Below are 14,959 nucleotides of genomic sequence, written 5' to 3'. Positions count from 1 at the left end.
TCTTTCTTCCTTAGTAATGTATTCAATAACTTCCATCTACAAGGAGCCAAAACTGCATCTGCAGCAGGGGTACACCATGGAAGCTAAGGAAGCACCACTTCCCTTTCAATTTGTAGAAATAATAATTTTTTATTTTCTGTCCCTTCATATTGCTGCTGAAATATTACTCCGTTGGAAACCAGCTGGCTAGCTTCACAATTTAGCGCACACTTTCTTGGTTAGGAAGCTGCATTATTGGCCAGCCGTACAGTAAATTCCAACCCCAAGTATGCTACTTGGCTTATACAGGCATGCAAGCGCTCATTTGAATAGTTTTTCAGTGCATTTTACTTACTGTTATTAACGTAACATATTAGTTTTTGTTTTGGTATATTTACACATTTGTGGTAAATTTCACAAGTGTGAGAATAACTATCGGTTATGTGAGTTTATCTCAGTAAAGCGTACTTAACATACAGTGTATATAGCGTATATGTATATGAACTGAATCTCACATCCCAAACTCAGTATGGATGACTTGAAGTGGACAAAATGGCCCACCAAAGTCGATTCGTCTAAAATCAAAAACCAATGCATTTACGACATTTTAACGAGCGCATTTATGACTCTGTTTCATGACTGTGTGATTGTAAACAGTCAAATAAATTGAACTGCTGGCCCTGTATCTTATTTTCTAAAGAAAGGAAAGCGTGGATCACTCATGGATATGATAACTTAAATAATATTTATAACAAATACAAACTGCTGAGCCATTCATACCGGAACCCACACTTTCTGAAGTCGAAATTGCAATAGAAAATCTGAAAAAGTACAAGTTTCCAGGTATTGATCAAATTCCAGCAGAATTAATACAAGAGGTGGAAGGGCATTATCTAGCGAAATTTATAAACTTGTACTTGCAATTTGGGAAAAGGAAATTGTACCAGAACAATGGAAGGAGTCCATAATCGTACCTATTTTTAAGAAGGGGGACAAGACTAACTGTAGTAACTTTCGAGGAATATCACTTTTGTTGACGTCGTACAAAATTTTGTCGAATATCCTTTTGAGAAGATTAACTCCATATGTAGATGAAATTATTGGGGATCATCAGTGTGGTTTTAGGCGTACTAGATCGACTATTGATCAGATTTTTTGTATTCGACAGATATTGGACAAAAAATGGGAGTATAAGGGTACAGTACATCAGTTATTCATAGATTTCAAAAAGACGTATGAGAAGTTTTATATAATCTTATTGAATTTGGTATTCCCAAGAAACTAGTTCGATTAATTAAAATGTGTCTTAGTGAAACTTACAGCAGAGTCCGTATAGGCCAGTTTCTATATGATGCTTTTCCAATTCACTGCGGGCTAAAGCAGGGAGATGCACTATCACCTTTACTTTTTAACTTCGCTCTAGAATATGCCATTAGGAAAGTTCAGGATAATAGACAGGGTTTGGAGTTGAATGGGTTACATCAGCTTCTTGTCTATGCGGATGACGTGAATATGGTAGGAGAAAATCCACAAACGATTAGGGAAAACGCGGAAATTCTAGTTGAAGCAAGTAAAGTGATAGGGTTGGAAGTAAACCCGAAAAGACTAAGTATATGATTATGTCTCGTGACCAGAATATTGTACGAAATGGAACTATAAAAATTGGAGATTTATCTTTCGAAGAGGTGGAAAAATTCAAATATCTTGGAGCAACAGTAACAAATATAAATGACACTCGGGAGGAAATTGAACGTACAATAAATATGGGAAATGCCTGTTATTATTCGGTTGAGAAGCTTTTGTCATCTAGTATTGTGTAAAAAAATCTGAAAGTTAGAATTTATAAAACAGTTATATTACCGGTTGTTCTGTGTGGTTGTGAAACTTGGACTCTCACTTCGATAGAGGAACAGAGATTAAGGGTGTTTGAGAATAAGGTTCTTAGGAAAATATTTGGGGCTAAGAGGGATGAAGTTACACGAGAATGGAGAAAGTTACACAACGCAGAGCTGCATGCATTGTATTCTTCACCTGACATAATTAGGAACACAAAATCCAGACGTTTCAGATGGGCAGGATATGTAGCACGTATGGGCGAATCCAGAAATGCATATAGAGTGTTAGTTGGGAGGCCAGAGGGAAAAAGACCTTTGGGGAGGCCGAGACGTAGGTGGGAAGATAATATTAAAATGGATTTGAGGGAGGTGGGGTATGATGGTAGAGACTGGATTAATCTTGCAAATCAAGATTTCAGGTATAACTCCCTGTAAAGTTGATTTGAATAATTTTCAAGGGAAAAATTGTTCCGGGGCCGGGCATGGATTAATCTTGCTCAGGATAGGGATCAATGGCAGGCTTATGTAAGGGGGGCAGTGAACCTCCGGGTTCCTTAAAAGCCAGTAAGTAATATTTATAAAGCAGACAAATGACATCTTAGAAGCTTCTTCAATCATATTGTTTGTCTAAAACAGCTCCAGTTGTTTGGTAAAAACAGATGAATTGAGTTTTGTTTAAGTAAGCAGCATAAAATTGTGGTGGAAAAGTTCAATGAAACTATTAAACAGAACACCTGATAACAGAGTTTGCTTTTTAGTCTCTCAGGGACTTGCTTTTAGGAGTTACGAAGAAAGCAATCTGTCATTGAATCGAGGTTAATATGTTGAGGTTTTGAATATGTTGGCATGTTATGACAATCAGCTTTGGAGCCACTGGAAACTTCAACAGTGTTTCGTGGTTCTTCTCCTGATATTCAGACTGACTTAATATTCTTTGTCTTCAGTTCTTAGATATGTAAGGCTGATAACATAGAGGAACGATTTCTTCGCTTCACAGATGTAAGTTCAGATAATAATCACCTAGTTCTCTCTATCAACATGCTGTTACAATATTGAACAACTTCCAAACTTGTAGCCCAGACGATGAAAGAGTAATGGAACGGAGAAAAATTCTCTCCGGCGCCGGGATTTGAACCGGGTTTTCAGCTTTACATGCAGATGCTTTATTCGCTAAGCCACACCGGATACCCACCCCGGCATCGGACAGAATCGTCTCAGTTTAAGTTCCAACTCTTGGGTTCCCTCTAGTGGCTGCCCTCTGCACTACGTCATAGATGTCTATGAATATAGGACTGAAGTCCACTGATTTACGCATCATAAATATATTATTTTAATGTACCGAAGTACATATGATATTTCCATGCAGATATTCTGCATCATCATATGATGAAAGAGTAATGGAACGGAGAAAAATTCTCTCCGGCGCCGGGATTTGAACCCGGGTTTTCAGCTCTACGTGCTGATGCTTTATCCACTAAGCCACACCGGATACCCACCCCGGCGTTGGCACCTCAGCACGTGTGTACTTCAGTCCTACGTTCATAGACATCTATGACATAGTGCAGAGGGCGGCCACTAGAGGGAACCCAAGAGTTGGAACTTAAACTGAGACGATTCTGTCCAACGCCGGGGTGGGTATCCGATGTGGCTTAGTGGATAAAGCATCAGCACATAGAGCTGAAAACCCGGGTTCAAATCCCGGTGCCGGAAAGAATTTTTCTCCGTTCCATTACTCTTTCATCGTATGATGACGCAGAATATCTGCATGGAAATATCATATGTACTTCGGTACATTAAAATAATATACATATATTGTAGCCCAGACTTATGAGGATGCTGCTGTTAAGGCAGGGAAGCATGCAGGTCTTCAAGCAAAGATTCTTAGCCAGTGCAAGAAGCCATTTTTGTGCACTATTGTGCACACAAATTAAATTTGGTCCTATCTGAGTCCACCAGTTTCATCAAATAAGTTAGAGTCTTCTTTGTTTCTCTGCCAGCTTTTGGAAATTTCTTCGCCAAATCCACAAAAAGAACTGAGGCTTTAGATTCACAGGTGAAAAAGAGGTTCCCATCTGTTGCACCGACTAGGTGACAATATCAGAGCTGGTTAGTAGAGATTGTTCATATCCATAAATATGATATTCAATTGCTTCAATTATTGAAATGCCAGATGAGTGAGATGCAGACACCATTTCTTCTGCCCATGGCCTTTGTCCCTTCTGAAAGACTTTGAGTTCAATTTCTTGCTGGAAATATTTTCATCAATATTTCCTTTTACTGATGCCCTTTTCAAAGTCTTACAGTCGAAAGACTACCAACATTTGCTTCAGCAACGAAAAAAATTGAATTCAAAGCTCATTTACAGAAACTTAGGGGCAATTTCAACCAGTTCTGGTCTAAAGTAGAAGAGATGTCTACAAATTTAGCTTCCTTGGTGCGGACTATACAGTCCCATATTGACTCAGTTCCTGGAGAAGATAGGAATTCCTCATACAGATGAAGATGGGAATTCCTCATACAGATGCCTATTTTTATGAAATTATCGTTATTATTTCAATGAATATTCTCATCAGATTCTGTAATATACAGGAACTCCAGTTTTTTTTAACCTTCTTGAAGGCAAATACCGTATTTACTCGCGTATTTTTCGCAATTTGGGGGGGGGGGGACCCTTTCCGAAGTAGGAGTGTGTAAATTACGCGAGGAAATATAAAATTACATGACGTTATGAAGAACAGCATTTTATTTCAAAGCACTACATCGGAATAGGAACAGATCCCATTCGTCTGCTAATTTTCGTCCTTTAGGAGAACAAATCAGGTTGAGAAAAGGAACAAACCTGATGCCAACTGGGTGTTTGGTGACCTTGGCAACAAATAAACCCTGTGTCACAGCTGATCAAGGATGGCAAGCAACAGAGTGCGCCATACTTTCCCGTTTTAAGTGATCAGTTAAGATGAAAGTAAAAAGAAAATTTAAGTTGGAATTTAAACATTTGGATGCAAAAATTACGCGAGTAAATACTGTGCCTACATTACACAATGTACGGAAACATTTCCAGAGTCGCCATTTTCTTGCTTGAAGGAAAACTGTGGTATGATGTTCGACTTCATATGTCTAAAAGGTGAACTGAATGTTGTTTATTCTGATCCAGACATGGGAAAGGAGTGTTTAGCCTGTACCAGTGCATAAAGTCATTAGAATTAACAAGTGCTTTTTCGTGAGCCAGTGCTGACCATCCCAGCAACAAGTGTAGCGGATGAACACTCATTCTCGACATTAAAGAGAATTGAAAATTATCTGCGAAACTCCCAGGGAAAGATAGGCTTTCAGCTCTTGCACTGTTAAGCACTGAGAAGTCACTTCTGCAAAAATTGCGGTCTAAACCAACATTCAAAGACGATGTTATCGATATTTTCGCCACCAAGAATTGGAGAATTAAGCTAGTCTACAAGAAGTAAGGTAAGCTTGTACATTAATAATCATTCAGTCTAATTAATATATTAATTTTACGAATACTCATAAATTAGTCATAATTTGACAGCTTCCCCTAATAAAAACTCACGCTATGCCACTGGTATGCACCATATCCAAATTTTTTTGTCGATCTTTTTTCTCCACAGTTCAAAATTGAAGGAAATCTTTTAACATGAAACTGAACATCTGTAAATTTCTGATATAATTACATTACTTTTTGATCCAGTCACATTATTTTGAATTTGATTAGATAAACCTGTAAATGCATTACTATCCTTAATGTCGGCATTTAATATAGTAACGTATTTGCTTAATAAACGAAGTAACGTAATTCAACATAATTACCTCTGTCAACAGAATTACCGCTTCCAACATGACCACAGAGGGCCAATTCTCTCTTTCCTAAATGACAGACAGTATCAATTCAGCGTTTAACTATCCATTTTCCTTCACCTTCTCGTTTTGTTGCAATGTTGCCAGGCACTTGATTGTCAAATTGAAAATCAACTCTAGATATACCAAACGTTGAAAATAATTGTATTGTTGAAGCAATGTGGGACTGAGAGTTTCATGTCGTTTTAATGCTTTATAGCAGGGCTGGGCATCGGGAGCGCATCCAGACTAAACGGGGATGCTTAATATTCATCAGTCACGGAATCAACGCTGCACCGTGTTCGGGGGGGGGGGGGAAAGAGAAATCATATGGCTCCCCGTGAGAGAGTAGACTCCACTCTTGCTGCCCAGCCCTGCTTTATAGTGTGCGTCACAGAAGCCAGTCTTGTTCCATACTTTTTTCGTTATTAAATAAAAGACATAGCCAACAAAACAATTTCCCTATAATGCTGCAACTGCATAGGTAATCTGTTTTACTATACTGCTCTAAATCAGTGGTCGCTAGCACTTGCTGAAATGGATAACGGGTAAGGAATGTATCGCAACATGCACCATTGTGTAGAAGGGAGAGGGAGTAAGCATACCCGTCAACGGCCACGGATGCACACCAGTGCACCTCTTATCCGTGGATACCCAGAGTAGTGCAATCGGCCACCATTGTTATTCCATTTCAGCATGCTTGGGATATGAACATTTAAAGTAAAACTCAATTTAGGCCAGTGTTCATGGCCCTTAAAATTAAAAATATTTGATTCTGATATAGGCTACTTAAGCTACATTCACTCCCTATACAACTATATACATCATATAGCGTGCGCTGGAATAACAATGGCTGATTTAGCGCTGGAATAACAATGGCTGATTTATCGGCAGTTCTGGCACAAAGGATTGCAGTACTCTGGATATGCATGGACTCTGCTGGGTAATTCACGCTAGTCCGAGGGTGCACTGTGCTGATGACCACTGCTCAAAATTAAGCTTTTTCACCCATGATTTTGTGTTTATTTCAAGTTCTTTCATATCACACATTCAATTTCGATAATTCTTTTCTTTTAAAAAAAGTCCTGAGAACCAAATCCATGTTTTTAAAGTTTTTTCTATTTGACAATTACGCTCGGGAAGTTGAGATTCCAGCCCAACACATCCTGTCTTGGCCGTCTCCCCTCTACACAGTAGGGCCACAAGCAGTCAGGAATGAGGAAGTCAATATGGACTTGCTTCCCTTCCACTCTCACGTCTACAAAATAATTTTATATTTTAAATTTCAAGTAATTTAGAATCACATTAAACACCAACCGATAAAATAATATTGAAGACAGGAAAGGCACATAATATGTATAAATGGAGCCCAAAAAAACTTTATATTTTGTACACAAAATGAACTTTTCATTCCAATGCATCGATATTATGTTCTCACAAAGTGCAAAGCAAGCAACTTTCGAAAATGCTGACTGTGGGGTCTTGTGAAGTTCGAACAGAAATAAACGAATCCACCTTGACCAGTAACAGGCGCCTCCCACCTCGACTAGTGCAAGCACTCAGGGAAAGAATTTGTGATATTTTAAGATTAGAGAATTCATAGTTTTCATGATTAAAATATCATTTCTGCAATAAATTTATTCTTTTTCACTTTAATTAACAGAGGACGTGATGGTTCCCTTGCCTTCTATGTATGGCACACCACTGCATTCTACACATGCACATAATGCATCATGCATGAACATGTGCATAGCAGTTGTGGTAAGGCATTGTGTATAGTTGGTTGTAATTAGTTAGCAACAAAGAATGTAACTGTTGCTGCAACAGATGTGTTAAACGATGAACAGTTTTTATTTTTCTATTGTGTAATTATGGGATTGATTTCACCGACAGTAATCCATTGGTGAATAGCTTCTGTGTATGGGGATCATAGCCCAGAAAAATCAGTGGTAAATATTGATTGCAGGTAAGTCGAACTATCATGAAGGATGCTCCTCATCTGGAACTAGCAAATGGCATCGTCACTAATGCAGCTGTGGAGAGGATGCACGAGCTTATTCAGCTGTTAAAAAGTGATAAGGACAATTGTAATAATTAAGATAAGTTATATACAGGGTTTTTTTCTCCCTAATGCGGCCACAATTTAATAATTTTAACACAGATAAATTACAATTAACTGTACACCAGAGTTATTTTTAATGTGCAATCAAACACAGTTTTTGCAGTAATAAACCAATATGTGCAGTAATAAAAGTTAAAAGACAACAACAAATATTAAGTAAAAGCAATAGCCTTGTATTCATGGAAATTTGCATTGTATAAGTTACACAGATTTACAGTACACAGAAAAGTAAACAATTGTAGCATAGGGTAATTATGCAAAATTTATGTAAGAAATTATCTCGTAACAGCCAACAATATCTTAGAATTTTGGTGCATATTTGTGCAGTAATAAAAATTAAAAATTGCTTAAAAAACTGTGCTGTACACTGTTTGATGTAATTTGCAGAGTCTTTGCTCGAGTACGGTGCCATCAACTGGAATGCCAACACCCTCACATGTTGAACACGTGTTCCCACATGGGAATCTGCACATTGTAGAATTTTCATTTTCTCTTTTACAGAAATACATTTCCAATTCTCCTCCATATTAGGAAAAAACACTTGAAACAATTTTAACACGTATTATCGATATTAATGGTGGCTGGGTAGCTCAGTTGGTAGAGCAGCTGGCTATGGACTGGAAGGTCTGAGGTTCGATCCCAGGTGGTGACAGGATTTTTTTTCTCATTGCCAAACTTTCAGAACGCTCCCGAGATTCACTCAGCCTCCTATAAAATTGAGTACTGGGTCTTTCCTGAGGGTAAAAGGTGGTCAGAGCGTGGTGCCGACCACACCACCTCATTCTAGTGCCAATGTCAAGGAAAGCATGGGGCTCTACCTCTATGCCCCCCCCCCAAGTGCCTTCAAGGCATGTTACAGAGATACCTTTATCTTTATCAGTATTGATATCGATCGATAGGTGCTGAGCCAGCAAGATCGACCATTGACTATTGTTGAAAGATTGAAATATTGATGTTGAAATTTAGTGCAGCACACACAAAAAAAAACGGAAATGACGGGAAATACATCTTCTTATAAGTTGCTAATGACGGGAAAAGAGTATATTGTAGATATAGGATAGTGATGGGGAACAGCCTCTCCCAGAGAGCTCAGCTTCTCCTGCTACCTAAGTTGCTGCTGTATGTAGCTACTCATGCTGACTTCTGTTTACAATACGAGAAGAGATAGAACCAGAGGAAAATGACGTAAATCGCAGGAAAACATATTATTTTATCCAAGAAGTTGTATATTACGAAATCAAATGCATAATGTAGTTTTTTAAAGTAGTTTATTCTTAATAGTTATTTTATACACTCTCATACATTCTGGGAACACATACATGCATATCTGAATAAAACAACTTTCATAAAGAAGGAATGAAATGAGCCATTAAATAAGATGAGAATACTGGTATGTAAATATAAATAGTTAAGAGTTATGTACATAACAGCTTGTCTGATTCGTTGCATTCCCAAGGGAAGCAGCCACAACCTGCTTAGGGAAATGTCCCAACCTTTGACTGGAGAGAAACCACCGCACCTAACCTTAGAGCAAGTAAGAGAGAAATGCACAGATGCTTTCCACTCCTACTCGTATGTAATCAGCACTTGAAGTGGGGAACACTGCAGTTTTCCCACTTGGGTACTCGAGAATTATGGTTTTTTCTCCATCCAGGTTATGAATCGTGAAATGTATTCGAGTCAATATCTCTGCACACTTAGAGACATCTTTTAACAAACATATGATACTCTCTGTACAAAAATCTTATCACTAGGGGTCAGTGTACCACAAATATATCAACAGTAGTTTATTTAAATACCTAAGGTAGACTACATGATATCAATAGTCATTTGTTCAGTAATAAAATAGTACTTGTTTAATTGTTCGATTTTTAATTCGTGTGGAATAAAGAGTCTCGAACAGTCGTTTTACGTTTTTTTTGTTGTCTGTGTCGAAGGTTTTGTGCTTTTGTCAACTTCAAGTACTGATTATGTTTGTTACAGTACATAGAAATTTTAATCGTGTTTCATAAAAGGTAAGGTTATAATATGTAGAAGCCTTATTATTTATCCAATACACATTACTTTTGTGACATGAGATTCGTGTTATAGTACTTACATTCTCACAATAAATGCCCTCATTGCTAAAATTCAGAGGCCGAAGGATCATTGTACTTGCCCCAATACTCTTGTTATTGGAGATAAAATTAAGAGTTATTTGGGACAGAATATTGTCAATATAATGTACTTCTTGCATTTAACTGCAGTCTTGGTAGTGTTACCACAACACCTGAATAGTTCAAGTACTCCAATTTAATTTCTGCAACATTTTAGTACTGCGGTTCTAGCATAATTGTGTAGCTATTTGGAAGTGGTTAAATGAGCAGTTTGGTCAATCTCCGGTAAAGGAAACGTTTTGCAAATAAAATACAATTTCTGAAAAAGACTATAAAATATACAACTTGTCCACTTGATTTGGTTTGATACCACATTTAAAATTGGATTTATGTACTACTACGTTTTCATTAATATAAAACAAGAATACTGACACATGATAATAATAAACTATGTATATATGATAACTTCTACTCGAAGCTGTGAGCATGAAACTGCAGTAATTTTGCCCAACCGCATGCCGGTTACATGCCTCATAAGAGTCACTACACCGAAGAACAAAGCACCTTGTCTAACCTCAAACCACAGATCAGTACTTAATTGTTATTAATATTATTTTCTATTATTATATTGAAGTAACAATATCTACTGTACATGTCCAGGAGGACTCAAGGGACGGTACTAAGCCGTGGCTCAACCGCCCGGTGATTGCACAAATTACCCGATTTTACATTCAATTGCTCATTTGATCCAGTCCAGTTGTATTTATTGAATGCCATTATCAGCCCTCAGAAGCCTAGGGGTTGTAATAATTTGACTTAAACTAGCTATATGTTTTAACCATGACCTCCGTCACCCCTTACCCCCTTTTGCCCCCAGTGACAGGGTTACTACCCCTGCACAGTCGGACAGCCCCGCTGCAGTGAAGAGCAGGGACAGTTGACACAACCACCATTGTTTCAACCCCAATCTACTTAAGAATTCAGTAGTTGTACTCAAGTCAATTTTTATATTATCACAGGTACCTACAAGTGTTACAGCAAAAGAGTTATCATCAGATTATCCAGTAATGAAACCACGAGAATCCACGAGAATGTTTGTGTTCTTTTGTCATGGTTCTTGTGTGTGTTTTGCGGTCCCCAAACGGAGGTTTTACATTGAATTATCAAGGCCAGTTTGATCAATTTCTGACTAGAGCCTGCCAATTGTGTGGATGCTGGTTCCCATGGTTTCAAGACTCTGTGGTGTGTTCAAGATCGCACTTGCAGAAGCATGTTGGCGAAGTTTGAGTTTGTGAATTTGAAGTGACGCTTGTCATAGAACTTGAGAAGCGCTGGGCTGTAAGGGTGGTTGTCCTTAAGATGGAGATAGTGCACCTCTGGCTCGTTGGTCGTGTGTCCACACTCCTCACACACGTACATCTGCAGACAAAGACATAGTACAGTATTATTATTATTATTATTATTATTATTATTATTATTATTATTATTATTATTATTATTATTACTACTACTACTAGCCTACTACTATTACTACACCGTGGCATCCTGCCTAGAACTCGCGTTACAGAATGCGCGCTGGTTTGAGTTCTCGTGGAAGTAGACCTGTATGGGACCAGTGACAACCCAGTATCGATGCATATGGGGAGCTATGATAGGTAGCGAAAATCCGGTTTCGAAAAGCAGTTGTAACGGCTGGGGGGGATTATCGTGCTAACCATGCGGTAACTCCATTTTGGTTGGATGATAGTCCACCTCTGTGGACGTGAGGCCAGCAGCTAGCTGGTCAGTTTTGGCCCTTCATGGGCTGTAGCGCTACGGATTTATTTATTTTACTATTACTGCAACTGCTGCTACTACTAAGTTACTACTACTATTATTAACTATATCAAGGACTCCACTAAAGATATACCATTCTTCCCTTACATAAGCTGCAGCTTATTGTACCCATTCTTATTTTTATTCATATCCTGCTTTGCTCATTAATGGTACCTATCTGTGATATCACAAAATGTTGTCCTGCAGAGACATCCATGGTCTAAATCGAGATTTTGGCCCACAGAGACGTCTTGTAAAGTGAGAAACATCTGATGACCGGTACATTTTTCGGTAATTATTTACTTCTGTGACAAATTGAACGTTGGTCATTATGGCAGACATCATCGAGGATCAGTGACAGGTTAGGTTTGATTTATTCAGCTTTTTTGTTCGCCTTGCATATTACACGTTTTTTGGTAGGCATACCAGAAACCTGAACAAACCAAACCTAACCTGTCACTAATTCTCGATGTTGTCTGCCTTACTGACCAAAGTTCAATTTGGTACAGAAGTAAATAATTGCCATATGTCTCTCCAAGTTATCCACGCTTAGAATTTGTATTGTAAATCCATCACCCTCAGCAAAATGTGAACATGGACACGAATTGTAACTACTGAACTTCCAAGGACAACTAAAGAGCGTTACAATAACCTATTTGTTTACATATTTGAAATGAAAATATGCGGAATTGGAAACTTTGCATTGGTTTGAGAATCTCAAAACTGCATCATAGTGACAGAAAATTAAAAAAAAATATTGAACGAATTCCTAATATCAGATGAAGAAGAAACCTGCACTTGCTAAAGAAATGTATAAAAAAATTGACTTTCAACGTGTATGTGACATTTCTTTAAGATCGATCCTTTATTTATTATGGGAGCTCTTTAAAATATTAAAAAAACTTATTCAGCTTTTAAATTAAATAAAACATAGGTTTTCTTTGGTATTCCATAAAAAAACAACTAAACTGAATAACAAGAAAAAGTAATATGTCCACTTTGAGTAGGTATGCATACTCATTGAAGGATTAGTAATACAGGTTCTTGTAGCAGAAGATATGAAACCTGCAGAAATTCATTCAACAATGTGTAAACAATGTGCTATCAATTTTGTATAAACTGTGCTGATTTCTATAGTGGATTGTTATGTTTAAAAATTATGGAAAAAGTGTTATGGATGACCAGTTGACATTTCAACATCAATGCTTGAAAATAATATTGATAAGACGATTTGGGAAATGGAAGATTAACTACTATACTAAGACGTTGAGTCCCAAAGAAGTTGACAGGTGAGAATGAAGAGACGAGGTTTGGAGGTATACAGTCGTCTAAAGAATCATTGTTTAGCAGAAAGAAATGAGTTTCTGGAAAGAAAATGTATCGTGTGATTAAACGTGGATACAACATTTCGAGCCAAAATCCAAGAAACAGAACATGCAGTGGAGGGGTCCATCCTCACCTGTTAAAAAGTTTAAATCTGAACCACCTGCAGGCAGAGTAATGATGATTCTGTTTTAGTATATTAAAGGGACAATTTACTTTTGGATGATTGTCGTACTATGATCAGCAAGTATTATAAACTTGCTGAGAAATAAAATGTAGCCAACATTACACCAATATGTGGAATGCATAAAAGGGACGTTCTTCAGGATGGTGTTGTCTTAACAGTGCTCATATCCTCTCGAATCAAATTGGTTGTCATCTAGGCTGGGAGATTCTATTCTGCCACTTCCTTCCTTTGTAGCCCAGATCTCGCACCATTAGACTTTTGCATGTTTGGTTCCCATGAAAGATACTCTCAAAGGAATCAAATTCAATAATGATAAAGTGAAAACAAAAGTTTGAGAATAGCTACATCAGGACTTCGATTTCTCCTCTGCAGGCATGAGAAAACTTGTAGAGTGACAGGAAAAAGTGTTTAATACTTATAGGAGGAGGAGGAGGCGGCAATATAATGAAAAGTCGTAAGTTTACCTTGGCTACATTGATTTTCCGTTTTGTACGATTTCTAATTGTGCAATATTGTATTGTCATAATCTTTAAAAATTTGGCTATTTTGCAAATGTCCCTTTTTTTTAGCTTAATCACAGACTTGCTTGCTCAATTTCAAAATTATATTTTTAATGCTAAAAATATTCTTAAAAAATAAGATACAAAAATGAACTATTAAGATGTGACACTAGTATTCAGAAAAATATAAATGCACATTAAGCAATTAAAAAACTTATTCCTTATTCTTAATAATATGCTTGAACTACTCGGGATAAATATAATAATATGACACGACCTCAAAACCTCTGATACTGTTTTTAAATGTCAGATTTAGGTCAGTGCATCGAGAGTGATGCTGGTAGTGACTATATTGTGAATTGTATTAACAAATTCACCAAGCATGGCTGTTTAACCTGGGAAGTATCGAGGTCAACAAGATGAGTACAAATACCTAGAGAACTAATGGGAATTCAACAGTGAACGAAAATTTGTTGCATTAAGAGGAGAAAACGGAGAAAAAATGTAATTTGTAACTGTAGATAATATGGCAATGATATCAGATGTTCACGTAGGTATTTTATATTCATTTTCAAAATCGAGATATTTGCTGACAGCAAACATGAATTTATTATTATTTATTAAGATGAACATTCTTTTTACAATAAATTATCTAGTCTGACGTAGAGTTGCGCAAAAGTCAAGTGGTGTTTATACGCTCATTTGACCTGATTCCTTTTCACTTGAAATGAACTAATAAATTGTGTTATTCATTTTACTGATGCTTGTGAAAATGTCCATAAATATCTTGCCATTTTCAAAGCAGCATTATCTTGTATTATCTTTTCTGTTAAATTTTCCTTAGAAAGAGTCATAGTTTTTATACAGAGCGTTCGCTTACGGGTGAGGCCAGGAAAGCGGCATGTACTGATACGCTGCTTTGTGTGCGCAGTTGTTGAGACACGCTCGACAATCAAGGACATCAAGGTCGACAAGTTATCAGTTGTGAGCCAGATGTTGCAGTATTTAACACGTACATTGCAGTTTCTTGACACGGTTGCATAAATATTCAGCGTGTGTGTAAAATTTGTTAACAATGCAAAACCCAAAATTCACGCTTGAACAAAGAGTTTTTATTTATGATGCATATGTGAAAACAGAGTCATGTAGAGAGGTTACGTAGGCAATTTGAAGTGAAATATTCGGGTGCTCCAATTCAGGGTAGAGAAACTGTTAGACGTCTTGTTAACAAATGAAGGACAACAGGGTCGATA

The 14,959-nt window shown here is 37.4% G+C and overlaps 1 protein-coding gene across 2 annotated transcripts in view; it reads right to left on the bottom strand.

Moving 5' to 3' along the window:
• Positions 1–7,937: 7,937 nt before the first annotated feature.
• The window catches only part of LOC138706057 (transcriptional regulator ovo-like), a 97,646-nt gene continuing 90,624 nt past the window's right edge, over positions 7,938–14,959 (bottom strand). For both annotated transcript variants that reach the window (XM_069834962.1, XM_069834963.1), the window contains exon 6: positions 7,938–11,300. In XM_069834962.1, the coding sequence (XP_069691063.1) occupies positions 11,130–11,300 (171 nt within the window). In that variant the 3' untranslated portion in view covers positions 7,938–11,129. The remainder of the gene's footprint in view (positions 11,301–14,959) is intronic.

Source organism: Periplaneta americana, chromosome 9 (assembly GCF_040183065.1).
Source record: "Periplaneta americana isolate PAMFEO1 chromosome 9, P.americana_PAMFEO1_priV1, whole genome shotgun sequence".
Classification (NCBI taxonomy): Eukaryota; Metazoa; Arthropoda; class Insecta; order Blattodea; family Blattidae; genus Periplaneta; species Periplaneta americana.
Note: the sequence above shows the minus strand (reverse complement) of the source record. Positions and strands in the feature narration are given on the sequence as shown.